We start from the raw sequence: 27661 nt of genomic DNA, 5'->3' as shown, positions 1-27661 counted from the left end.
TCCTGTTTGAAAATATTGGCGCTTGTTGTGCTAGCTATCTCCAGCAACGCGTTGCTAACGACTTCTATTTTCATGTGACAGCGACTTACTTTAATCAAAGAAACTGCTGTGGCATGACAGATACCCGTTGTTTATGACAGGTAAGAAAAGAAAACTCCGACGGAGAGTTTTCTGTGTGATGGCTACTACAAAGCTAAGATATTGTTAGAAAATACACGACGTTATCTGGCTAGTTAGCAAGTGTTTGTCAGCTGTGCTAAGAGGCGTTTGTGCTTCTGTATTTAAATATGTAGATATTTAATTAATGTATTGGTATAGTACTGATAATGGAAAAGCAGAACTTTTGTGTCTTTTATATCTGTAAAGCAATACATGAATATATTTTACCGTTAGGAAGTTGTCATCTCGATATATTAATGTATTCTGAAGTAACCGCAGCACGTTTTGACACAACGTTCCCTAGTTTTCGTTTAGTGATAGATTTATTTTTGTAATGAAGTGAACAATAGCAGAAAGACATACAGATTTGTTAATATTAAATTAATTTGTAAGTAGGCTAGGATTTTCACAATTGTTCATATTCGTTTTTTGTTTAGTTTGATTCCCCTCAACCCAAATACTTGAACATATAAACGGGAAAAAATGTGTTGGGGGTTCTTTAAAGTAGTGGGTGTGTATCAGATGCGCATGAACTTCATACATATTACGCTAATCTTTCCCTGAATTTTAATGAACAAAAATACTTTCAGTTAATGCTTTAATCTACTGAAAATGCTGGCAGTCATTGCTTTTTAAGTATTTAATGAATGGAGACTGAGCATTAAAAAAATTCTGCATTTGAACTGCAGGCCACAGAGCAAAGCTGATTTAAATCTATGGCCAATGATTTGTGGATCTCTGACTTAAACCATTATTTAATCAGGAAGTTAAATTCTACAGAGTGAAACTCTCTTTTATAGAAAATACTGAAAATAGATAATCAAAAATGGCTATACTCAAAAACGCTTACAAATTAAATAAGCCAATGATGACAAAAATGGCCACAAGCACTGCAATCTGAAAAGATGGTCAGTATATTTTCAAATGAGTCAACATAAACGGTAAGAGCACCAATCAATGGCTGATTAATTTTACTACAAGTGCTGTTCCTTGAAGACAAAAAATAATATTGATAACAGTTTAGTCAGTTCTCATAGCAGAGATATTTTATTATTTTATCTTAGTGACTATATATATGTACGTGTGTGTTGTTTTGTCTCAATTACTGCTTTGACTAAGTTGTTCTTTCAGCAAATGGCATTTTTTCACTCTGTGTACTCCAGTTAATGATTAATCTACTATTAGATTAGTGGATGATTAATTCAAAACCAATTCATCACAGTTAATCCTATAAGTATATGTTTATGCTATGTTATTTATTCAAAGGTTTATTTTTATTTCCTTGGTTTGACCTCATCTAAACATACCACAACTTGTTGAAGAATGGGTTTACCCTGTAGCTGGAAGGTTCGGTTTACATTACGTAATGCAAATCAATGTATGCTGAGCTGTGAAAAATATCTCACTTTAATGCAACATTTATATATCCTTTTTTGCTTTGCATTATATAATGCGAGTAGATCAAATAAAGACATAAAATAACATGCTCCCTCTTTTTTGCCAAAAATCACTTTTGTCAAAAAAAAAGGAGGTGACAATATGTTTTAAATGAATGGTGCATTTAAGTTCAGTAAAATTTCAAGCTCCATATGTGTCCACATGTTGCATTAACTAAGCTACTACAGGGGTTTTATGAAGTTTTGTTTGCAATTTTCTAAAAATAATTGTTAGCCATGGTAGATTATCTTCTATTCATAATAAATCCAGCTCTTTCTGTAATAGACTAATAAATCAGTTCTGCTGCATTTAGTACTCTGTTTAAAGACTGAAATACAGGTTGATACTACAGCTGACACGACCATATTTATTTATTTTTTATTTTTTTGGAAGGTTTTCATTGTCTCTGCTTGTGTCTCTGTTACAAGGCTTATGTTACCTTAAAAGAAGCTTAGCAGCTAATTCCTTTATTTTCTTGTTAACGTTGGATTTTCAAGGCAACAGTTCAATGATAAGAAATTAAACGTCCTTGAAAATAAATTTCGGCTGTTAATCGGTGACAAAAGATTTCAAAAATAGTTAGCAGTTGTGTGTAAACAAAGATGGATTTATGTTCTGGATCATGTGATTGTTGATAACTGGGCATCCAAATCAAAAGCTGCGATGGCTGCTTCTGTTGTGCATATTCCACATTTGGATTTATATAGATACTATTCCTATTACGGTACCTTGTTTTGTTTTTAATAGAAAAATTTGTGACAAGTCCACTGAAGACCTTTTTTTCCTTTTTGTGTTGCAGCAGCATTCACAACAGAAGGACCAAAATGGCAAGTGACGTGTGTAGTCACGTAAAAGTCGTAGTTCGGGTTCGGCCAACCAACGACAGCGAGAAGCGTGAAAATTGTCGCAATGTCGTCCAAGTTGTTGACAACCACATGCTTATTTTTGACCCCAAGGAGGAGGACATGTCATGTTTTGGGTCACAAAGAGTGAGAAACCGAAACGTCAACAAGAGGGCGAACAAGGACTTGAAATTTGTTTTTGACCACATCTTTGACGAGCACTCTACTCAACTGGACATTTTTGAGAACACCACTAAAGTAGTACTAGATGGTGTAATGAATGGATTCAACTGCACAGGTAACTAGCATGGATGCAAAATTATTGAATGTGTTAGGCTTCTTGTTTGATTCAGGTTCAGCAAAAGCCCCATTAGTGCAAAATAGTTAAGCAACAAAAAGACTAAATTGGTTCTAATAAAGTAAGGGTAAAATTGGTTTGCCATAAGAGGAAGCATGAATCAGACCTCACCTTTCCTGAATTTCTTAAATATTTTATGAGATTCAGGGTCACTAAAAAGTCATGAACAGATTGTCCCTGAACTACCTTCTCAATCGCTGGCGAAAAGGTTTGCATTCTTTATGATTAATTGGAATTGTTAGTTTGCACGTCCATTCCACGTAAGCCTGCGGTTCAGGCAAAATGCCAGAGAAAAAGTACACTGCAGGGAGCAAAGTGAGAGGGGAGTTACTTCATCACAGCATCCAGTCACCATTCTCAGTTTGCTCCCTACAGAGAATTGGTTCACTTTTTCCACCCCTCTGAAAAAAGTGTTACTGCAAAATTCAAGACAAAACTGATTTTAAAGTCACAATCAGTGACATAAAAAAAACTGAGCAAATTATATTATTTGAAATTGTCATTAGGAACAACAAATATCTGCTAACTGTAATTTTTATAGATCAGTGGTAAATATGGATCCATTGAAGCATTAGATGTAATTTTCGCTACCTTGACTGAACTCTCTTCTTCTCAGTACAATGTGTCATTTAAGGTTAATTTTCTGAGCAGCTTTTGAATGTAGGTCTCAGGCTGTTTGCAAACAAGGTTCTTGCATAGTTTGAAAAAAAAATGTTTAAAAAAAAAAAAAAGAAAAGAAAATAGTTTTTTTAGAAAAATAGTATTTTTTTTCAATATTCCATTTTCCTAAAATTGGATCCACTTGTTCAACTATCCATCTATGAACAATTCATACATTCTGTTGTTCGTAATTCATCCTTTATTCCATGTATTTTTCATCTATGCATTCTGTCAACCATCCATCTAGCTATTAGTCCATAAATCACTTTATCCTTTCATCCATCTATCTACCCATAATCCATCAATCTGTTCATTCATCCATAAATGTGCATCCATCCATCTTTCCATTCATGTGAATACCACAGATTCACCCCTATTTTCCATCCATTCATCTTTTTATTTACTTATCTTTCCATTCATCCATCTTCTTCATCACCAGGTTTTTTTAGGGTTTTATTTTTGTACTTCAGCAGAAATATCTGCCAAAAAATTATGAAATTAGCTGAAAATAAATTAGATATCTGAAAACTTGAATTTGGAAAAGTAGCAAAGTTCTACCTAAAGAAAATGTGTTCAGGCAGCATTTTAAGGGCTGGTTTGTGATTCTGAAGCCATAGTTTACAAATTTAGGCCATTGCCATCTGTTTTGTGAAACATGTTATAGAAAGCAAAGGTTGTTGTAAACAGGAAAGAAACGGTAAACCATACATTTTTGACAGGATTGGATTTATTTATCACAAACTAGCATTCTTGCACTTTGTCTGTATTATTGCATTATGTCAAAGAAGAACAACTAACAACATACTGTATTAAAATAAATAATGTTTCACAATGTATTAATTTAATGTTTAGACATTTTTGTCTACATATTTTGTATGATTTTAGATAAAATAAACACTTAAATTCCTGTCACTTGATTGATTGAAGTTGGTAATATACATTTTGTGCACTTTCTCAATTTTTCTATGATGTTTTAAAATGAATGTGTTGTTAGTGTTTGTGCACCCTTTTCCTTTGTAATAAGTTTCCTTTTTTTGTCACAGTATTTGCTTATGGTGCTACTGGAGCTGGAAAGACCCATACCATGCTGGGTTCACAAAATGATCCTGGAGTCATGTACCGCACAATGAAAGAGCTGTTCAAACGGATGGATGATGCAAAGGAGGAGAAAGAGTTTACTCTTGCATTTTCATATCTTGAGGTATTTTCAAAATATTTGTTTTGGGTAGAATGGATCATTTACTTTTAACCTAAGCTGGTTACTTTGTGTCTAACAGCATTTCTTACATTACTCCTCCATATTTGTCTATTTTAATTTTTAATTAAAAAACAGTTCTGTTCAATCCTGCATTTCCATTTTTTGTCTTGAGGTCACTAGGTTGTTGAAGCTTGGCCCTTGGCGCTTAACTATGTTTTTTTTGGTTCACAGGTTTACAATGAACAGATCAGAGACTTGTTGGCTAATGTCGGGCCTCTTGCTGTCAGAGAGGACAGCTCCAAAGGAGTAGTTGTTCAGGGCCTCACACTTCATAAGGTTTGCCAGCTAACGATACAACATTGAGCCTTCTTGTTATTGTAATTCTGCTCCTATGGTTCTACTAAACAACGTAATATCTCTATACATTTAACAATAAATGGATAAACTGCTATTTAAAGACTTTCTTCCCATATTAACTTTTTTTCACATTTAATCTAAAGTTGGTGTACCTTACTCATTTGCAGCACTTATTAGATGTTTCACTGTTTTCACCTGATCCATCACCCTCATGCTGAAAAAACTTTCTGTTGATGTTTTACAGCCCAAGTCTGCAGAGCACATTCTTGAGGCTTTGGATTCTGGCAATCGAAACAGGACACAACACCCAACTGATATGAATGCCACTTCTTCTCGTTCTCATGCTGTATTTCAGGTATTTTAATTTTGTAAAAAACATGAAAAGATTTTGTATGTTTGTTTTTGTTACTTTTAAAAGAAATAAATAATAAATAAAAAAAAGAAAGCATCACAATTGCCTTCAAAGTAACCAGCTAACTGTACTCACCGTTGAGTATATATATACAAAATATGTACTTAAAGAATCTTTTACTGGTAGAAACTTCAAGCATACGTTCTTTTTAAGCTAACAATTTTGTTTATAATTTCTCAGATATATTTGAGGCAGCAGGACAAAACAGCCAGTCTAAACCCGAATGTCTGCATAGCCAAAATGAGCCTGATTGACCTGGCTGGCTCAGAGAGGGCCAGCGCCACCAATGCCAAGGGAGCACGCCTACGAGAAGGTGCTAATATTAACCGCTCCCTCCTGGCCCTGGGAAATGTTATCAACGCTCTTGCAGACCCAAAGGTGAGCTTGCGTTTCTCCATATTTTCATTAATTACCAAACAGGTCAAAAAACAACATAATGACCAAATGAAAGAATTTAAATTTTGTCTAGTCGATAACCCTAACACTTGTGAAACTTTCGATAAAAGATGGCGAGCAAATTGCTTACACAAGATACAATGTTGTTTCTTAGACCTGTATCCATCATGCAGAATAAGAATTAGCAATCAAGATTACAACATAAATATTTGCGTTCATGAAATATTAACCGTATATTATCACCAAGTCTTAGAAAGCCATTTTTTTGTTTTTAAATAAAGTAATCATTGAGGAATGGTAAAATCTTTGAGGGATTATATGTGTGCTTTGACTAATTCAGTTGAGACATTAAAACCTGATTAGGAATTTATGTAAAAGAAACCATTACAATTAAAATATTTTGAAACACATTTTTATTTTGCGGTTGTTCAACAATATTTCAACTGCATATTTTTACCCATGCCAAGCAATGTTTTATGGACAGTGGATTGCAAAGAAAATGTCAAACTTTTAAGCAGATTTATTAATTCTATAGACAAAGCAACTTAAGAGTTTGTTGGGATTTTTTTTAGAAACATCACAAACCACTGTTTTATTATTATTAATTTTCTATTTGTTCTGAATTTTATTGACTGGTTTGTATTATGACTTAAACTAGTCAAGCTTGTTGTTGTATGAAGTTATCTGCTCTCTATGGTAGTAAACCTGGAACCTGGGAAGGGCAGAGTCAACTGAGTATTTGGGTATTATTTCATTCCAGTTGCATACATTAACCTGTCAAGTAGTCTTCTCATTTTACACACCAGTCTCAAGAGACAAGACACAAGCAGGCGGCACGCATTTAGGAAATACTGTGCAAACCTACCACGGCCATGTTGAAATGCAATCCATCTTCAACAGGCTTCTGCTTCATTCTTTGGGTTGAGTCTGTCTTCTTTCATCAGCATTGTTAAGTTGCTGCTGTACTTTTCTCATATTCTTTTTTAAGAGTTGCAGTCATGGATTCATTCTTAACCCACCACAGCATTGCCACCCTGTCCCTCATGGTTATTGGTCCAAGGAAATTCATGTTGCGGTCAATGTTTAGAAAGAATTTCCTTACTCGTTTCTTGACTGACATACCATTCATTTGAGAGAGCTGAAGAATGTCTGCTCGATTCTGTTTGGGCTCTCGTCATCTTCATATTATGCTGTATGTACAGAGATTCTGTTGTAAGTTTGCCTTAGGCGGTGGCCATACTTTTGTGGAGCCATCTGAAGAAGCACTCCATTTCTCCAGCTTGTCCTTCAGTCAAGCCCGGAGTTTTACATCTACCGAAAATGCGCCCTGTTTAGTAAAAGTGATGCCTTTTTAAAAGGGTGTACATGTTGTTGTCTTCAATAAAGCTAAATCACTCCTCTAATTGTTCCGGTCTTTGATCTGGGAAGAAAAAGTTTTCCATGCTCCAGCTGTGCAATAATTGTTGTTTACAGCTGGAACAGATGACACTTGTTAAAATCATGTAGTGTTTTGACAGCAGAAACAAAGGGTGCGTCTTTTGGGATTTGTTAAAGATTTTTGTCACTAAAGCCACGCTTGGTGGCGGCAAGCATGTTTCTATTTAAGATTATTAACATTCTAGATGTTTCAATAAAGTTTGGCACTGGTGGACTAATAAAAGCTGTACTGCGTTATGCAGGCACAACAAGGGCTTAGTCATCTGGAATGTCTTAAATGCACTCGTGCTGCGCTGCTCTCAGAAACAATGCTATTTACTTTTTGACACTTAATATAGAATGACAGTGACAGCCTGCTTTTGTTTAAAGTGGATATTTTCCCACATTTATCCTGAAACTCTACAGACCTGACAAAAGTTCCAACTCTGGTCTTTCAAGCCAGACGTAGATGGGGTTTTTTAAGAACAGGCACAGTTTGACCCCCAGATAAAACCATTTTACACTCTTTTTTTCTATGATTTTCTAAATTGTGAATTTTTGCAGTCCTAGTGTCACTGACGGTGTGACTCACCTAAGCAGCTGTAGTTTATCTAATGCCATTATTATTGGCAGAGCTGTCTTCACAGACTGCTGCAGAGAGACTCAATCTTGAAATTGTACACTCTGTACTAAATTGTGTTTCCAGTTAGGTTTATTGGTTCCCACCATACAGTCCAATGTAACAATGCCTTTCTTCCGGTTAAAGTGGAGAAACAACATGAAGGCACACTTCATATGTATGAGTTCACATCTTTCTCTTTTTTTTCTGTTTTGATTTATGTCTTGTTTGACAAGAGTAGTGGATTCCTGGGTTCTGTATTTGTTCTTGTCAAACATTTATTTGATATATTTTCTAAGTGAACACAGTGAAACCTCAGTGGTTTCTCCGGTTTTTTTCAGTTTCTCTTCAGTGCAGTAGGTAAGGGAACTCAAGCATACATTGTGGGTCTAATCCTTATTTTTTTTTCCGTTTGTTTCAGAGTAAGAAGGCTCATATACCATATCGAGACAGCAAGCTGACGAGGCTACTTAAAGACTCCTTGGGGGGCAACTGCAGAACTGTTATGATTGCCAATGTTAGCCCATCATCTAAGTCCTACGATGACACCCAGAACACACTTAAATATGCCAACAGGGCCAAGGAGATAAAGTCCTCGGTCAGTGCTAAAGCTTTCACATAGTTAACTGTGATATAATGGCAATGAATCTTCTAAGTAAATCCATGAAATCCTTTGAAAACATTAAATTTTTCTTTTCCAATGCTTGCCTTTCAGCTCAAGAGTAATGTTGTGAGTCTCGACAGTCACATCGGTCAATATGCTGTGATCTGTGAGAAGCAGCGGCAAGAGGTAAGGAAACTCCACAATCATGGCCACATTTAATCAGTCAAATCTCCCTCGTTTGTTTTGAATTAAGATTTTTACAGTGATTTGTCCTTTGTTTCTGACTGTGTTTTCAATGTCTTGCATCTCTGAAGATTCTCCAGTTGAAGCAGAAACTAAAAGAATATGAGGAGAAAAATGCCGTGCCGGGGGCTTCCAACACAATCTCTTCCCAGAAACAAGCTGAGTTCAAAAGGTAAGCAGGTGGTCTGATTCCCAGTGAAACTTGCAACACGTCACTCTTTTTGGCTTATCATAAAGCCTTCATGTCAAATCCCGTTATTGGAATGTAGACACCAATTCAAGTAAAAGGAGCTTGTGAGGCGTTTTGCCACCAGCGTAACTAAAGTGTTACTACAGCAACTGATAGACAAACACTTGTGCCTTGAGAATGAAAATCTTATTTAATCACTTGCAAATATCGGGGTCAATTTTTGGAAGATTGCATTTGAATCACTGAAGCAGTTAAAGAAAACTACCCATGAGGCGGGTGAAGTAGAGGTTTTCCTTCTCTGTGTTTTATTCTAGCTCTTTCCCAAGCTTTTCCAAGTCTCAACAGGATATACAATCCTTACATCATGCTGTGATTCTGCCCCTGGGTTCTCTGTGCTTGGGAAAAAAAAAGGAGAGGAAAAAAAAACTCTGACAACACAACTAGCTCACTATGTATGAATTGTGCTTACAGTTCTGAATTAACTTCTGCAGACAGGGGTTCTCACCCTGGCTCTATTGCAGAGCGAAGCATTTCAAGTAATAGATGGCGTGATATTCAATGAACAACTCTACTTATTAATATTTTTAAAAAGGTGTCTATAAAATTGTTTATTTATGAAGTCATGTACATTGTCAGTACTCTCAGCAGAGTTAAGTGCCCTGTCTATCCTGTTTTTCCCTCAGTTATCAGTGAAATATGAATATATCTGATTTCCTGAAGCAAATCTGTGTGTGTGTGTGTGTGTGTGTGTAAACATGTTAATATATTTACTTACGTAATTTATGTTGTGCTATATAGTTGCATCTAAGTCCGTTAAAGGAGTTTTCATCTGCTGGCAGGCCCAGGACTTTCCGAAGCAAGTGTCAGAACTGATAGTCCCCCCTAAAGGCTCCTCAGCTGTTGTTATAACCTTGATAAATTCACATAACATTTATGAGAACTGCATATACTATATAGCCTCCTTGTTAAATATGATTTATAATTTTTAAGCAGCTTGTTTGTGTTACTGTTATGAAATACTCCCACATGAACCTGACGGTTAGACCTCTTGGAAAATTGTTTCTTCCTGGAAAATGGTCCACCTCTGCTGATGACCTCATGCTGCCCTAGTGGGTATAACAAGTCACATTGATTTAAGACAAAACACACACAAAAGCTTTCAGTCGAAACCTTGCTGCCCACAAACCAGTGAACTGTTTCTTTTTTACACCTCAGATTTATAAATACAGGGTACATGTCCTTTTTTAAGTGTGCTTCTTTTTAACACCCTTTAGAAAAAATGTCTTTATAATTGGGTTTTAAGTTAAAACTGGAATGACAATTTGAGATCTGTAATGCATAATTGTAATATTATACATCTTAGTCATATAGTGGTTTGCAGAAGTTTTTACATTTTCTCCCTTCAAAGCTCCCAGGGTTGTTATTCAGTTTTAAAAGTCCTGGAGAAGTACAAAATTTCCGTATATCATTTTCTATGATAAACGGAATATAGTATATATTCTGTTTATAGTATATGTCTATATAAGTATGGTTATATAAAATGGTTTTGAGTTTCTACACCTCTCTGACTTTATTTTCTTTCCTAGAAGTTACAATTTTGAATGTATAAAAGTGAAGGGATTCTTATATTTATTTATACTTCATAGTGCTGTTTATTTTTAACTTTGTGTCATTAAGATAAGATATTTGTTAAGCTCTTCAACCTGCCCAGTGTGTCCAAAGATAAATATACATTCATTTAGAAATGTTAAAAGGGCCATTTCACTATTCTTTTGTACTTAGACATTTTAGACGAGGGTGTTCAGAATCAGAAGTCAACCTCAGCACTGTTTTCTCTTTTTTTTTAATTATTTTAATTTTTTTATCGGATGCCCATAATATGTTAAAAACTGACTAAATTAAAAACTTTGAAATTTCTGTGTAGCAACACATTTCATTTTGAAATGGAAAATATGTAGGAACCCTGAATCAAAAACTGCAGTGTATTTAATTGGGAGGCCAACACAAAGAATTGGGAAGTAAACGATGCACAGTTTAGAAAAAAGAAGTGTGGTATGCATTTGTGATATTCCACTTTCAGCTGATAGATTACAGTATCTTACATTAGATGTTGAGAGCTGTAGATATTTTTCACCTAAACTTGCTTTAAACTTTTTTGCACAATGTTATCGCTGACTAGTCTGGTGACTTTCTTTGTTTACATTAAGCTAGTCTTTACTGATGTGCTTTAACAATCCTTTGAGGCCTTCACAAACCAGCTATTTTTATGTTGTGAAATTGTTGCATAAAGATGCACTCTGTTTACCAATAAGGTTTTTATTTTTTGAGTCAATACGATGGATTTTATTATGAAAAATTCCACTTTTTAATTTTTTACTTTTAACAGAAACATGTGAAAGTCATGTAACTCTTTCTTTAGACTTCACAGTTATGCACTTCTTTGTTTTGATCTGCTCAATAAAATACATTAAACTTTGGTTGTAACATGAGGCTTAAAGGTAAATAAAGATTTATATTTGCTTCAAAATGTATATTTATTGATTAATAGAAACATATGCATTTTCAGTGTTTAATTGCTTCTATTGGTTCTTCTAGTTTCCAGTGTACTTTTTTTAGACAAGCATGAGAACAGCTGGATTACTGGCAGCTGTGCTCAGAGGCCAGAGGATCAGGATTGAAAACTGTTGCAATGGACCGTTTAGAAAGAAAATGCAGTTTAATTCAGATCTTCCTTTTTTTCATTTCCTGTCTGCCACGATTATGCAGCGGGGAATGAACGAATGTAGAGTTTTAATCTTGAACAGTTGTATCCTTTTTTTTTCAGTACAAATGATACACATTTATTTTCCTTAAATCACACCAGCCAGATCTTATCATCTTATCTGACTGTCTGTAAGGCATAAAGTGGCATCTGTCGGGGTATTTGGGTTGGAGGCGGGGGTAAGAGGGAAAAGCTGAATGAGTCTCTCTCCCACACACTTCATTCACTGGCATCAGAATTCACAACTCGCACAGAAAGAGGCTCTGAATAGAGGCAGCACGCTTCTCACGCTATTAAAAATTCAACAGTCTAGCAAGGCCACGGCGTCTCCTACGTCACTAGAGTTACATTGAAGAGTGCAGTCACATTTCAGCGACAGCTCTCCAGCCTTATTTACCTGCATGCCTCTCCTGCCTTTTATGCAGTCTTTACTCAACTAGACAGCATCCAATCACAGCATCAGCTCACCTCTATTTCAGGAATACATATGTGCATCATATAGCTAAGAATATCCAACTTGCTCAGTTTGAATACAAGTGGCATGTTCTAGAGACTGCAGACACAGAGTTTTTTTGTTTGCCTTCAGATGTACTAAAAATGTTAGTCATCCAGCGATGTGATATTTGTGGAACATTGCTAAGTTTTCACTTAGCCAATTTAGGTATACTTAAATAACATTGGGTTTATTTTGGGGGGGTGGGGGGGGAGTTGACAACTCATTTATGCAGTTTCCAAAGAGCTTGCTACGCAGTAGGATGGAATCTGCATTAGCTATTCTGCTCCACAGTCTCACACCCCATTGTCCTTTACCTGTAAAGGACTCAGTCATGCTAAAAATAATTGTCCCGAGCCAGTAATAACATTCATTTTGACTTAAACAGATACCACCCCACATTAAACATGGCTATTCACAGCTGTCATTAAGATCTGAGCTAAATGATCCACTCTACATCCAAATTAGTTTTCAGACTTTTCTGTACAAACCCTTAGTAAATTCAGTCTCTTGTGCTAGTCATTTACAAATAAATATGGTTTAGTTAGGTTGCAAAATTCAACTGCAGTAATTAAGCTCAATGAGAGAAATCCCAAATGGAGCATTGAAGGGAAATTAGAATCGAGCACAATTGTGTAGGCCAGACTTACCAAACACCTTAACCGGTTCCTAAAACATTTTCTACAATAATAAATAATAAGCATCACCAAAATTATATTACTGGAATAAAGAATCTAAGTGGATCGTATTTGCATAATTAGCTAATGTTTATTGCAATCCAAGCAGTTATTTGTGATGTTGATATTTTATGCATTATTGAGATAATTTGCTATGTATTATGCAGCTTTATCAAAAGCCATCAGCTCTGCTATTAAACACTTTTACTACACGCATAACCTAAAGTGTTGAGGCTTCAGGTGATTTGCATTCATGTTACAAAGCTAATGCAAATAAAAGTATTCCACTCTCTCCAAAAGCGCCCTGAGGGATGCCGTTTCAGTCCGTTTTATATGTTCACATATGTATTTAAAACCCTACAGATTTAATCAGATTGCACGATCTGTACGCTGCTTAAGACGTTTTTCCAATGTTTTCTATCCTTTTAGGTATATTAATAATGGTAATGCGCCACAAGGCTTTTATTATGTAATTGCCAGTCTCTCAAAAGTAGAGTCAAATGATTGACTCTGTTGCTCCATCAGTAAAAAAATTAAGTGCTACAGCTTCAAAAGTAGATTTGTTGGGTGTTGATCACAAACCAAATACAATATAATCACATTTAGTTTTGAGCCTTTGCTGATGCATGTACCAGGCCGTTTGCTCACATTTATTTCTTACATTTGTTAAAATCTTTGTTCTAAATATAATGCATGATAGAAACTGTTGGTGGTAAACCATTTTTTTTTAAAGTTTGATAAGTAAAACTTCGTAAAGTAAGTAAAAACAAACTCTCATTCCTCCAGAGTGTCAGAAGCTCTGCAGAGCATCTTCTCCAGCCGTGCTCAAATCAGGCGACAGCAGCTGGATCTAGAGCGGCAAGTGAAGGCGAATGAGCTGCGGCAGCGCTACAGTGAGGAGGATAACCTGCAGGTCCAACATTTCTGTGCCAAAGAAAAGATGGAGAAGGTAACTGATGCACACACTGCGTGATCTTTTTGGATTCCAAGCTGCTAAGTCATCATTTCAGTTTTCTGTTCTGTTAGCCCCTTAATTGACTGTACTTTGGGAAAAAGGTCACTGTTCATCAGTTTTTAGGTCTCTTCTCATATTTGAGAGGATTACAATGTTTAATGCCAATATTTACTCTAAATAATTTTCTTGAGTGTTGCTTTTTACAATAATTAAAATTTTTCAGAACAAACAAATGCTTTAATCTCTAATTCTGTATTGGCCTGATTGCATAATATTTACATATGTCAATTTTTTTTTTCCTACGTTTTCAACAGGCCACTTGCAAGCACGAGCGCAAGATTGCCAGCTTGCGCACTCAGCACCAGCACATATCAAAACGTCTGAAGGAGACAGAGACACGTTTTCTAGAAAATGATGGTTTGCTTCACCGAGTTGAAAATGAGATTAAGTTGCTGAAGTCAAATGATCAGACCTCAGAGGTGAGTAATGCTCTTAAACCCATTAACATCTGGTAATAATGAACAAAAGTTCATTGTGACAAAGGACAACTTAGGACTTTCAATACATTTTCATTAAACAAATTCCTACTTCTGCAACAATTAAATGATTGTAGTTATTGCAATTTAACATTACATGTATTATCTGTACAGTATTTTAATTCGGATACACTGAGTTGAAGAAAAACATAGAATAAACACCTACAATATTTAGTAGCTTTTCTCAAGTGTTTATTGCACAGAATATGATATGTTTCTGCTCTATAATGACACAAGTAGAGGCTCAGATAAAGAGATTAATTAACTGGGCTACCTGCTGAAGTAGCTATCTTACAGTAGTTTGTTGTTTATCAGGCATTGTGCTCAAAGCTTGCCAAAAAAAGTTTTAAAACGGGGTTTCATGGATAAGGGCGATTAAGGCGCTCCTTTAATTTCCACACCATGAGAACCTCCTTTCAGCCAGCTGACAGGTATTGTGAAGCAACTGGTCAAGGACGGGCAGAACCCCTCAATCTGGCACTTATTTTTGTATCTTATTAAAATGACTTTAAACTGTAGGGATGGCATCACGACATACTTGCTTACAGCAGACCAAATTTTACCAAGATAAACTAGACTTTAAACCTGTCGAAGTCCATTTAAAACGAGTGTTTTGTAAAAGCCAACAACAGCTGAGAGTGACATTGGTGACGGAATGCTTACAGGCTATTTTCAGCCATTCAGGAAAAACAGATCGCTGAAGGTTAGGGTGAGGCAAATTAAATGCGTAATTGCATAACATGTAGACTGGATGAAATGTAGGAAGGCAAACGGACATGATTAGATACCAAGAAAAACGTAACAATGTAGGTCACATTTGTCAAAAAGCATGGCTTACTGTTTTTTTGGTCACGATGTTCACTGCTGGCATCGTGACCGTCTTTGTTTCCTTCCCATCTGTTCTCTCAGTAATTAGAAGCATGTTTATTTTATTTCTCCAGCTCATTCGTGGATCAGTGAAGAGAATAAATCAATACCCTTTGCTCATCCTTCACACAGCGGCCGGTTACCTAAAACATGTCCATGTTATTTTTTTCTTCTTTATCCTTTCTTCCAGGAACTGACCCAGAACTATGACGCACCCAGCGGTCAAATGTTCTCTCTGCTGTTGCTTCGTAGTTTCTTTACGTCACAATGCTCTCTTTTCCTTTTTTTTCTCCCCCCTATTTCCTCCCATGCTCTGAACTGTCTACTTTTCTGATGAAACATGGATGAACACGGAACTTTTTGTCCTATCCTTAGCATAATGATCTCAATCCAACCTGTTCAGTCTCTTTTTGTTTGAAAGTTTGTGCTCTCTGAACTCACCTTTTTCTTTCTTTTTCAGGTGTTAGAGAAGGACTTGTATTGCCACAGACTAGAGCTGCAGGTGAACGATCTCAAGCAGCACATAAAGCAGATGGTTGAACTCACTTCGCTGCAGGATCAGGAGAATAAGCGCATGCAGAAGTAGGTTGACCGTTGACATATCTGATCTATTACTGTATAAAAGGAAAATGCTCTTATTTCAAATGTGTCTATCATTTTTCTTTTTACATTTCAGAATGTTGAACATCCTGCTGCCCGCTTACAGTAGGCAGTGCGCTGCATTACGTGGTGTTGGCTTGGTCAGTCTAGCAGATGAGATGGAAAACCAAGAACTGGAGCACGTTGTGTTGAGGGAGAGAGGTGTGGTCTGGGCAGACCAGGAAGGGACGGGGCAGCAGGTGAAAACTGAAGAGATTGGTGACGACTCACTGGAGACATGTGGGGCAAGAAAAGTTAGGCTCCACTGTGAGCTGGCTCCTGTCCTGTCCTTCTCACATCTACATTACCACCAGAGTAGCCCCTGCAGTAAGTCACCTTTTTTTTCCCCTTTCTATTTTTTTCTCTCTCTCTCTCTCTCTTTTTCATATATGCATATATATCTATATTATTATATAAATATAAAACTAAAGTATTTATTTGATGCAGAATATGAGGAATATGGAAATGTTTGATCACTTTTTTCTGCTGCTTTTTCCATCAGTTGCATTGTAAACTTCAATGGCAGATTGTGTCTCTACAACAGTTTAACTTAACTGAAAACAATAAGTATGCCTACAATTAAATGATTAGGAAAGATAGAAGAATGTTTTTTTTTTCCTCTGGTTCCTTTAGCAAGTAATTCATAAAGTTAATTTAACAAGTTCAGCTCTCCTCAAAAGAAGACCTCTTGATTATTGCAGATTTTTAGGAATGAGGAAATGACCCGAGTTACAAGAAACATCATCAATATTATCATGTTTACCACAACTAAAACATTTTCCTAAACTGAGTGCAGCATGTCAGCACAGATTCTGTCTGAGATGCATCCAAAGAGGTGAAGATTGTCTAGGTGCACCAGTGATTTATAAGGCAAATGTAACATAAGCACATTTCCAGAGGCGAAGCCATGTTTGTCTTCTCTTCTGAAATGTATCATCAAAAACATTTGTGAAATCTTTCCTGGATTTGTTAGCCATGAGATCAGAAAAGAGTTTTGGTAAGGGTTTTTTTTTTCACATAGGCAAAAACAGGAAATATGGATGTTATCTCTTCCATCACCAACATTAATATAAAAATCATCAGGTAGAGGAATGGAGTCAAAATCTAAGCAGATAATGAATGGTGGTTGGGGAAAAGTCATCAAAGAACTGCATAAAGTGCCGTGGAAGTCTGCAGATCAGTCAAGTGAAAAGTGCTCACGAGATACATACATGTTTTTGTCATTGTTCTTTTATTTTTTTAAAAACTGATTTTCATTCTCTTTTTTTCACCTGCTCAACAATAAACTAGGCATCCGCTGTTTTTGTGAAACAAATGAAGTAGTAATCATTATAAATCCAAAATATAAGAGAGGTTTTGAAGGTGTGCCTTATGGAAAGGGAACAAGATTTGGTTCAGTCTTTCTTTGAAATTCTCATGTACATGATTATCTCATATACTGCAGATTATTTCAAAGTACATGAGAGCTCCGTGTCATTCTTTCAACGACACGGAGCTTGACTGGACAGCAACTGATGTTGAAATGTTTTGTTAGATAACCCATTCTTCTTTTCTGTACATTATAGGTTCACTCGTAAAGCTGAAGTTGGGAGGAGCTCCACATGTTCCACAGATTATTTCCTTATGTTAGTTGCATGTTGTGTGCACTGTAGTTTGCCAGTTTCCCATCAGAAATAGCTGGGCTATGACACAATTTACACAGTCCTGGCCGAAATGCAACAAAAAAATAATTGAGACTCATTAGACCACCTATGTCTACTGCTGTTCAACTATTATCAACAACCTCACAAATGTTTCAGTCAGTTAGCATTGAATGGTGTGCTCTCCGAGGAATAACTCTCTCTTTAGTGCACATGCTAGTTTGGCTTTATGACTTACACCTCTGCCAGGTGCAACAACTTTGCCTTCCACCCATTTCGCCTTCATGCTCTACAGCTGTGGGACAGATGTTAAACTTTCTCTTTCGTTTGTTACAAACATTCTACTATAAAAGCATTACGCCTAGATCCGTGTTTCTCCGTTCCAGTCCTTCTGGGATTACTGCCCTGCATTATTTTAGGTGTTTCCCTTCTGCCACACACATGACTTGAATAAGTGGGCGATTAACAGGCTTCTGCAGCACTTAATGGCATTCAAAGAAGGTCATGCGATTATTTGAATCAGGTGTGCTGGAATAGAGATGCATCTAAAATATGCAGGGTACTGGAATTGAGAAACACTGGTCAATTCAAAGAAACTAACTAAAATCTGATTCAACAAATCAACCGTACTGGTAGTAAATAATGTTCTCAGCACAACCTGCTCACGTCACATCTGGATGTTTTACAATAGCTTTAAATATAAAAGTTGGCTTTCCAGTGAAATAGTGGCGGGTGTGTTTGGCTTTAGTCCAGGGTCTGGTGTGTTTTGTTGGAGCCATGAGACTGCATCTTTCAGTTTTCATTTTTAACTGTCATCCCTGCATGACCTAGCAGCACCAGCAGCTCATGACACACAAGATATGGCAGACAGTGGAGCATGAACTGAAGCTGGCCAGCAGTCCTCGCTGCAATGGTGCCTGTTGTTTGTTGAGAAGTAAAGGCTGCACCTGTCCCTCTGCTCCTGTGTTTGCTTGTTTTATTTGAAAGTCCTTCTTGTTGACTTTTAATTAAATTAAATGTCAGTACAACAAAGGATCCAGTGACATATGAATGGGGATATTAATCTGAGCCTGTTGTTTGTCATAGTTTAAACTTTAAGAGATAAGATGTTTTATTATGAACCAAAACCCCGAGCTACTGGGGGAGGGGTGTTGTCAACTTGACATTTCTCCTGCACCTCATGCTTCGGCTTTATCATCAAATTTAATTTTCTTAAACACACACGAGCCAGTTTCTGTTTACATTCACAGGGTCTAAGTAAAATTAAGTGATACAACCTTTTTAAAGAGTATACTCTAGGTTGTGTTTGGATCGTTTTATTGTAATGGAAATAATTTGTTGAATTAGTTTTTTATTCTCTTTTCAGGTGCTGAGAGACTCGGTAAAAGAGCGTTCTACTGCAGTGCAGCTCCAACTCTTAAAGGTAAATGGATTTTCTCTCTTCTGTTGCAAAATTTCTGTGGTTAGTAACCTCTTTACACGTCTTAATCATCTGTTCCTCTTATTTACTCTCCCCTTGTCACCTTTTAGTCACTTCTGCAAATACACATTAAACGACTGCTGAAACAGAGATCTGAAATCATAAATTATTATTAAAATACAATATAACTTTGTAGTAGCTATCGGAAAGCTTGAAATGTCACTTGTTCCTTTTTAAAGCTGCAAAGAAGTTCTTCAGACTACAAAAAAAAAAAACACACACAATAAAAGTCATGCATGTAATATTTTTTGATTTATGACGCTGCTATAGACATTCTTTCCAGGCCAAAACTGGAGTAGTGAAATTAGGTAAAAACTCATGAGAAGTATTACATAGAGAACCTTTGAGAAGCTGTTATAGAGAAACGTTGTGAAATATCGCGTTCCAAGTGGTGGTAATGATATTTATGGCAGATGGTCTATGTTTTATTGAGATATTTTTGCAGGAAATGAAATATGAGCATGAAATATTTCTGCCAGTTGACCAGAGTTTCTTGGTTAGAAGAGAAATATGTACACTCTTGGGAGTTTGCCACATTCCCTAATAAAATTTGACAATTGCTCATTGTTACAATGTAATTATTTTTTTGTTGTTTGTTTTTTGTTTAGTTTTTCTGGTGCAGAGGGGTATCTCAATTTAGATATTTGCCATTTTAGTTTAAAATTTGTCTTAAAAATATTTTACAGTTCAAGTTTCTTTCTTATGATTATTTAGCCACTTTATGGAAAAGTGGCTGGATGTTTTCTAATAATTTGCCAATATATAATGCAACCTTTCCTCTGCTACCCCTAAATGAAATCCACTGCAAAAAAAATAAATAAACTGCCCTCAGCAGTCACCTGAACAATAAATTGGGTCCTTCTCTGAGTAACTGAATGTCGGTATAAATACAGCTGTTCTTTGAAGATTTAGAGGTTTTTGTTAGAGGACATTGGTAAACAAGAGTGGGAAACCCAAGACAGGCTTGTAAATTTGCCTTCTTTGAGGAAACTGCAGGATTTGATTGTTATGACAAAATGAGTGACCAATGGAGTTCCTGGTGGCCTTGGTCCCAACTTCTTTCATATCATAAACAAGCATGTAGCGCGTAGCTGTGAGCAGAACTGTCAACTTTTTCATGATCTTTCTCACCCCATGAGCCAAGACTTTGCACTCCAAACCGAAGCCGGCCGATGGTCATGTGATGTTTTTTCCAATTCCCAATAGTCGCTTCAACTGTTCAATATATTGAATTATAGTTGTCATCGCGATATGAATTGCTTAGAACTGCTGGATGCAATATCTGGTTGGTTATTATGATTCCTGCCTGGGACATGCGTTGACTTTCTGCATGCAAATAACTTGTACAGACTTACCCTGCCATCAGTGTGCGAATTTGATGTTTATTTCAGTTGACAAATTGCTTAAACTGGTGGAGAAATTGTGATGCTGGAAAACAAGTGGAAGAGTGAGAAACCCATAGGTCGATCACCATCGATATCTTAATATATCTTAATCCCAATTATCAATGTCCAAGTCAGCATTATTTGATTTCCTAATGTTGTTACAGCGCTAGTCAGGAGAATATGGAAATGATCAATTAATTTTCTGCGCAACCTGGATTCATGAGTACTCTGTCGGAACCAGGATTCTGGTTGTGTTTTACTGAATCAGATTTTATTTTACTGACCTTTTTGCTTTTGCTATGTGCTGCATTTTTTCCAGAGGTTTGGGTTGATATTCTGTCGCCCTGCATTGAAATGAAGCTATGATCAAATGTAGAAGTTGCCCTTTTGTTTATAAATAACATGCATGCAAGCTCTGCTTACGTAAATTATTTTGTCATTTCATGTGTTCAATGTGGTTAAATCAGAAGCTCTCTCTATTCATAAATATTTTACTGTTAATCATCTAAAAATTTAACTGCAAACTGCCTGGTTATAAGCTCATTTATGGATTCTTGATTTGTCATAATTGAATCATTTTACTGAGCTACTAATATCACATATCTACTTGCACATAAAGATATGCAGATTTATCACCAGTGTAACCATTTTCACTGGTGATGGCTGTTTTATTATCCAAACTCCTCCTGATTTTCATCCTCATGCTGTTTATCAGTGCCTCACTGCTTCCACAACGCCTGATGGTCACTGCACCATGTTATGAGAAATGGCTCCACCTTGCAGCTTGCAAAGCCAATCATATTTCAGTGATTTCAGTGAGGGTTGTGGTTTTGAAAGAACATTAACTCTTCGTGGGGTGCATTACAAGAGCAGAGTCCACAAATCTGGTCACTGCGATGACAGCATCACTGTGTTTTCATGAAATAATCCTTACCTGATATTCTGTATGAATTTTCATTCACCTGTCTGCCACGGGATCTGCTTTAGGCGTTTGTTTTTATATTATAATAAATCTTTTACTTTTTAAATTGTCTCATTTACCTCTTCCTGCTTCCATTTTAGTCATGCCTTTTGCTTCAAACACATTTGGTTTTCTGTTCTCTTCCCCACTGCGTTTCTTTCATCCTACCCTCAAATGTTTTTCCTCTCTGTCTGTCTAGCATCTAACCCTCCCAATCCCTCTTGAGCTTCATTCATGAAAATGCAGATCCACAGCAGGGCAGGGAAAAACGTCAACATACGTAAACTCCCCTGCTCCACCAACCAGAAACGGCGCACTATAAAAAACAGGCAGCAGCAACCAGGCGACCCTAATTCAGTGCAGCTCCCACCAGAAATAGCAACTCATGCATGTATTAATCCCCTACTAGCCAAAAATATGTGATTGAAGAAACTCTGCTGCCATTTATTGCTGGGGACATCTCCTCTGCCACAGGAAAAAGGGTATTTATCACTGATTCCTCACACGGAGCTCTGTCTCAAGTATGACTCATGTTTGCTAAAAATTGCTTTCGATATTTGGGGAATGGTATAAATCAGTCGTTCACCTTTTGCATTTTGTGTTTTCACTTCCTTCTTCCTTTATGTGCTGGCATTTTTCCCTTCATTAGCCCCCCCCCCTCCACCCCACCCTCCCACCCCCAGCACCCAAAATGATGCAGGCATTGTGTTTTACCTATTTTTGTTCTGTAACCTTAACAACTTTTAGTCGCTGTTATAGTTGCTGGATAGATGTTCTACAGAAAGCTTAAGATTAAATGATGTGAAATAATGTCTGCCTTTAAAAATAGTTGGGGTTTTTTTTACTACAAACATTTTTTAAAAATCACTCCATCTTATCCGAATGTAATTTCTTGCAATTGTTCTGAATAATTATTTCACAAAAAAATCAACTGTTTAAAACGTTTAAAAACTTTATTTTCTAAAGTTTTGGAGAAAAAGAAGTTTGTAAACGGCCTGCTTCCTGATCTATTTTTAAAAAGCACTGCTTGTTAGGTGAATAATGCATGTCACAGCCCTGTTCTGATATTTTAAAGTTTTTAGACAAAGGTGGAGCGCCATCATTTGAAACGGCCTTATGTCAGTCTGACTTTAGTGATCCCACAGTGGCATAATTAAAGGAAAATGCTCCATTATTTCTTCATGGTTATATTTGACATTAAACTCCTGTGCCCATTGCCGACACTTTACTTATAACTGATTACAGATAGGATGTGATGAACCGTTACCATTTTTAGTGAAATTTGTTTGCCCCCCATTCTTCTTTTTTCTTAAGTGATTTCATTTTCTTACATGTTCAGGAGGCATAGTATGGTGGGATAGAGCTGAACAACTAGATAATCTTCAGTTTATCATATGTTGAATGCAAATATTACTTAACTAATTTATTATTCATATTATTTTGGGTTCTTTTTTTTTTTTTTAGATGGAGGAAATCCGCCGGATATGACAGGAGACAAGCCTCCAAAAGTGTCCATCAGGAGAAATCTCTCCACCCTTCTCCCACCACAAAGCCCACAAAGCGTCGTCAAGTCCCAAGCATTTGAGGATGGCGTGCTCCCACTCCAATGCACACCAGAACCTGCTCAGCTGCCACTGGGCTGCTCCAGCTCCATGGATCCAAACAAGACATTTGAAATCATTGAAAATGACGATCAGACCGCAAGCAATGCAACCACCATCCTAAGCTACGGTAGCCCGTGTCAAGCATCGACGTCTGCCGACGTCTCCGGCTCCAGCCAGCTAAAGCTTCCACAAAGAGCAGCGGAGGGCAACCAGATCTCTGCCAAAAGGTTAGAGAATAATCAGCAGAGCTCCTATGTAGTATTGAAAAGTGTAGAATTTGAATTGGGTTTTTTGTAAGTCTTAATAATTATGAAAGGTAAGAAAGTTCTATATTTCCCAACCTCATTTCCTATCGAGTTGTCTAAATGTAGACTCTGCTTTCTTCAGTTCTTCCTTCCTTGTATTATTTCTTCCTCATATATTCATTCTGTCCTCCATCCCTTCTTTCTTCCTTGTGCCCTAAACTTATTTTCCCTCGTCTCTCCGTCTGTTCTTGTTTCTGTACCTCCTGGTTTGTACTTCTCTCTCTTTCTCTTTTGCCTCCTTCCTTCTTGCTTGTGCCCTCCTTTTGTTTTTGTCTCTTCATACTTGCCTTCTGCTCTTGTGTCCAACATCCTACCTTCCTCCTTCTGATCTCCCACCTTCTATGCATTATTTTCTTCTTGCTGTCTTTCCTTTCTTTATTGTGACCTACTTGTGTCCTTAGTTTTGTCCCTATGTTTTTATCCTTATTCTTTCCATCCTTCTATCCTACCTTGTATTCTATACTTACATGTCACTTCCTTCATTTCCTCTGTCCATGACTTATTTTCCTACTTTCGTCCTTGTGACCGTCCTTTACCCCCCGTTATTCCTTCCTGTCCTTTTTTTTCTTGTGACCCCATCCTTCCTTACCTCATTTCTTTTGTCCTTTGTTTTCAGTCTTCCCCCTTCTGTTCTTCCTTCCAGTTTCTGTTTTGCTATTTTCACATTTAAGTCCTGCCCACTGTAGAGAAATCTGACAAATTCATAGAAACGCTAGTGTTTTATTTGTAAAATTGTACTTGGTGTAATTTCTATGTGAGGAAAACCTTCAGTCATGTTTTTGTTTGAGTTTTGTTTTTTTTTTGGTAGTGGTTAAAGATCCATTCATCCATCCATCCTCTTACACCCTTACCCCATCGAGGTCGGGAGGGGTGCTGGTGCCTATCTCCAGCTGTCAATGGGCGAGAAGCGGGGTCACCCTGAACAGGTCGCCAGTCCATCGCAGGGCAACACAGAGACAGACAGGACAAACAACCTTGCACACACATACTCACTGTCTAAAGAGAATTTAGAGAGACCAATCAACCTAACAGTTTTTGGACTGTGGGAGGAAGCCGGAGAACCCAGAGAGAACCCACTCATGCACAGGGAGAACATGCAAACTCCATGCAGAAAGACCGGGGCCGGGAATCGAACCCAGGATTCAAACTTCTTGCTACGAAATGCGCCACTGTGCAGCCCGTGTTAAAGATCCTTTCTTTTTAATCTGTTTTTTACGAATAATATGTGAACCCACAAACCGCATATTTCTGAACGCACCCATTACCCCGAGACATCATCTTTTTGTTAAACAGCTGTGTGAACTTTTTAACAATACGGCTTGGGAATCTGGTAGGACTGGACACCAATAAGCAAAGACTGAGATTAAGATTAACATGTTAAAAGATGGATTGAAGGACTGATAACTCTATTAACTAAAGCACAGTTGGTCTGGTTTGGCGTTATTTTGCACGATGATACAGGTTTGCAAAAGCAGAACAAGGCCGCATTGCAGCATTTAAGGTTAAAAACGATCTGCAAGAATGTCCTGTTTGGTTGTAATTATGCCCTCAAGATGTTATCAGTTCAAAATTGACACTGGCCTTTGTCCTTGTGACCAGATCATTTAGCTATGCATGTTAATGTTGACTTCGGTCAGAGCCGTCCTGAGGAATGAGAAGCAGGTCACGCTGCATAAAAAGGAGTCCCAGTTAAACTTAATATATCAAATAAATATTTTAATGACTGACTGAGATGAAACTCACCGTGATGTCACGACGAGTTTTGGGTTTTTTTGTTGGTTTTTTTTCCCCTCAAATGTTTCAAAGCTTAAATTATCTTTCTGGCAGACATCGGAATGTTTCTAAGCTGCAGTCTGTAGTGCAACCAAGTCGTCCAAAAGTGGAAAATCCTCCAAACCTTATTCAAAACAAGGCTGAAACTAGAGTGCACACACTGGATATTCTCACCAGCCGTGGGTTTACATTCTGGAAGAGTGGGTGAGGAGGCTTAAATCTGCTGAAAAGGGCGGCTCGTTCAAGTCTTCAGCTGGAAATGGCAAACTGACACAGGAATTATTGGATTGTTGTGGAGAAATTTGATCCTCAGCAAACTCGAAAAACAGAATAAATGTTTTGCCTCAGAAGAAATGTTTTATTACAAAAAAGATGACGGAGAAGTGCACTACACAAAAACACATGTAACACTTTTAGCACTACCTTAAACTGGATGATTGGTTCTGTGAAAATAACTCAGTTTGTTTTATTTATATAACACCAGTTCAGAATAAATGTCATGGCAAGTCAATTTCCAATTATGCTGGAAAAACACAATAGATCGGCTCATACAGCTGGAATTCAAGCGTGCAGACTGATTTATAGACAGGCAGTCCAACAGCAGCAAGATTATTTAAATTGTTTTTCTGGTAGAAGTCTGAATGTTTCTAAGCAGGCTAAATAGGCGGCTAACGGATATTTTTAAAACTGAATTTTGACAATGCGGTTTATTCTGTTTTCCAGACAGGAAACAAATGGCGCAAATTATAAGCTGTTAAAATGTGAATAAACAGTTTTTCCAGACAGATTTTATCACGCAGATTTATTCAGCTTGATTTTGTGGTGTTTATCGACCACAACAGCAATATTGATCTCCGATATTGGCCCAGATTTTCATATTGGTGGATCCTTATCGAAAACATTTCATTCGTTGATATGCCTGATCGAGTCAATTTCTTAGTGCTCAAATCTCCGGCTGCAGTATGAAATATAGATTTGTGTTCATGGGAAAGCATGCTGGTCACATTTTAAATGATGTTTTCTACAATGTTTTTTTCAGTCAATAACGTTAATATAAGCTTTTCTTCTGTAGACAAAATATCGGTCCTTTGCAAGAGACGAAACGAACCAACCCGACCTACATGGACATGACATCAGCTGCACAAGGAAAGCGTAAATTCAACCGGTAATTTTCCTCTTTTGTTTTCAGATGTAACTCCTGATGTAACCTGGATGTAAATCCTAAAGTTTTACCGAGTACTTTTTTTTTTGTCTTGTTAATTATAGCAGCTTCAAAGAAGAGTTTCAGGGTTTCTCTGCGCCGAAGCGGATAAAGAAAGAATCCTCCGTTGCACAGAAGCCGCTCAGAGTGCAACGATTCACTGGTAAATGCCAATAAAGAAAAGCAACATACACACAGTTAATGTAACAACTGTGATTGACGTAGTTACATATTACACTAATCATTAGTATTGACATGCCCTGATTAGCCTATTCTCAGTTTACTTTAAGGACTATAATTAATTGCAGTCAGATGATCACTCAACACCTTCCAGCTACTATAAAGTGCTGATTTAAAGAAAGAGATTAGATTCATAGCTGACATTTTAAAATGTTTTTAGCCTTAATACATTAGCAGTAAGCAATAGCTTTTGTGCATCTTCTAGAGGATTTGAAAGATTCTGGTCACTTGCTGATTTCAATGGATGTATTTTTAACTAACTGCTCTCTGTATCATGTTTATATTTCTTTATTCATTGACTAGTATCAGACTGTTTCTCAGATCCACTGTCACGTTTGTTTAAGATTGTCTGTTAAATCATTACCTGCCTTTTTCTATTTCCGCAGGTTCAGAGAACAAGCCTCGCAGAGTAGTGAGGAGTGTTTCTGAAGGGAACCTCAGTGTGCTTGAACATCAGAAACCCAAATCACTTTTCTATAAAACGTCCCAACAGATCAAACGGGTGGCCAAGCGGATGTGAGCCATCGCCTCGTTCTTAACGTTTTTATTAGGACAGCTTTTCACTCTTCAAGCTTTTCCGTCCATTGTTAATACAAATGTTCAGGGACGACGTTGGAGTTGTGTTGTATAGATTTGCTCCAGCAGGATTCTCTATGTGGTAGGAAAGCCTCACTTGATTGTAAATAAACACTGTAGATATTTTTGTGTAGATTACTGTTCTAACTTTTGGATTTTTGGAAGTTTTTAGATCACATCCACACACAAACAAAGCAAAAAGGTGCCTCAGGGCAGAGTTTTTACAAACATTATGTATTGTAAGCATGTCTTTAGAATAACTTCATTTTAGGTAATTGTTTCACAGGGCAGCTGATGCAGCTAAAACTGCTCTGTTCGGAGCAGTTTGTATAGTTGTTTTTTTTATGTTGTACCAATAATAAATTGTGTTATTCTATGTTTCTTAATAAAACTGGTGTAGATCAACCTGTACTTGATAAATCCATTCTAAAATATATTTGCTCTTTGTGTCATTGCTGTTGCAAGTAAAGCCAGATTTTAAATGAATTCTCATTTAAAAGGTGTTCCCGCATCACACATGTTCAGAGATTCAACATTTTTCATCTAATATCAATAAATGTACTTTTGAAGAAGTATGTTTGTTTTTAAGCAACACTTTGAATAACAATTTATTTAATCTTAAATTTTGTAAGAAATAAGTGATCTTTATACATGCGATTTAAATAAGTTACCACATA

At 36.9% G+C, this 27661-nt stretch overlaps 1 protein-coding gene across 2 annotated transcripts; it reads left to right on the top strand.

The window, feature by feature from the left end:
* Positions 1–27420, top strand: kif18a (kinesin family member 18A). Of its 2 annotated transcripts, none has more exons than XM_008405159.1 (18): positions 1–140; positions 2399–2736; positions 4500–4657; positions 4886–4990; positions 5256–5366; positions 5604–5801; positions 8276–8452; positions 8570–8644; positions 8773–8873; positions 13609–13771; positions 14092–14256; positions 15641–15762; positions 15857–16146; positions 18826–18882; positions 22750–23116; positions 26040–26132; positions 26234–26331; positions 26795–27420. In XM_008405159.1, the coding sequence occupies exons 2-18, from the start codon at positions 2421–2423 to the stop codon at positions 26926–26928; spliced, it is 2730 nt and encodes a 909-aa protein (XP_008403381.1). In that variant the 5' UTR covers positions 1–140; positions 2399–2420; the 3' UTR covers positions 26929–27420. The 2 variants fall into 2 exon arrangements, with proteins under 2 accessions (XP_008403381.1, XP_008403380.1); XM_008405158.1 differs by having other exon boundaries at positions 2396–2736.
* Positions 27421–27661: the final 241 nt, after the last annotated feature.

This window comes from Poecilia reticulata, linkage group LG3, assembly GCF_000633615.1.
Source record: "Poecilia reticulata strain Guanapo linkage group LG3, Guppy_female_1.0+MT, whole genome shotgun sequence".
In the NCBI taxonomy this organism is placed as follows: domain Eukaryota; kingdom Metazoa; phylum Chordata; class Actinopteri; order Cyprinodontiformes; family Poeciliidae; genus Poecilia; species Poecilia reticulata.
Note: the sequence above shows the minus strand (reverse complement) of the source record. Positions and strands in the feature narration are given on the sequence as shown.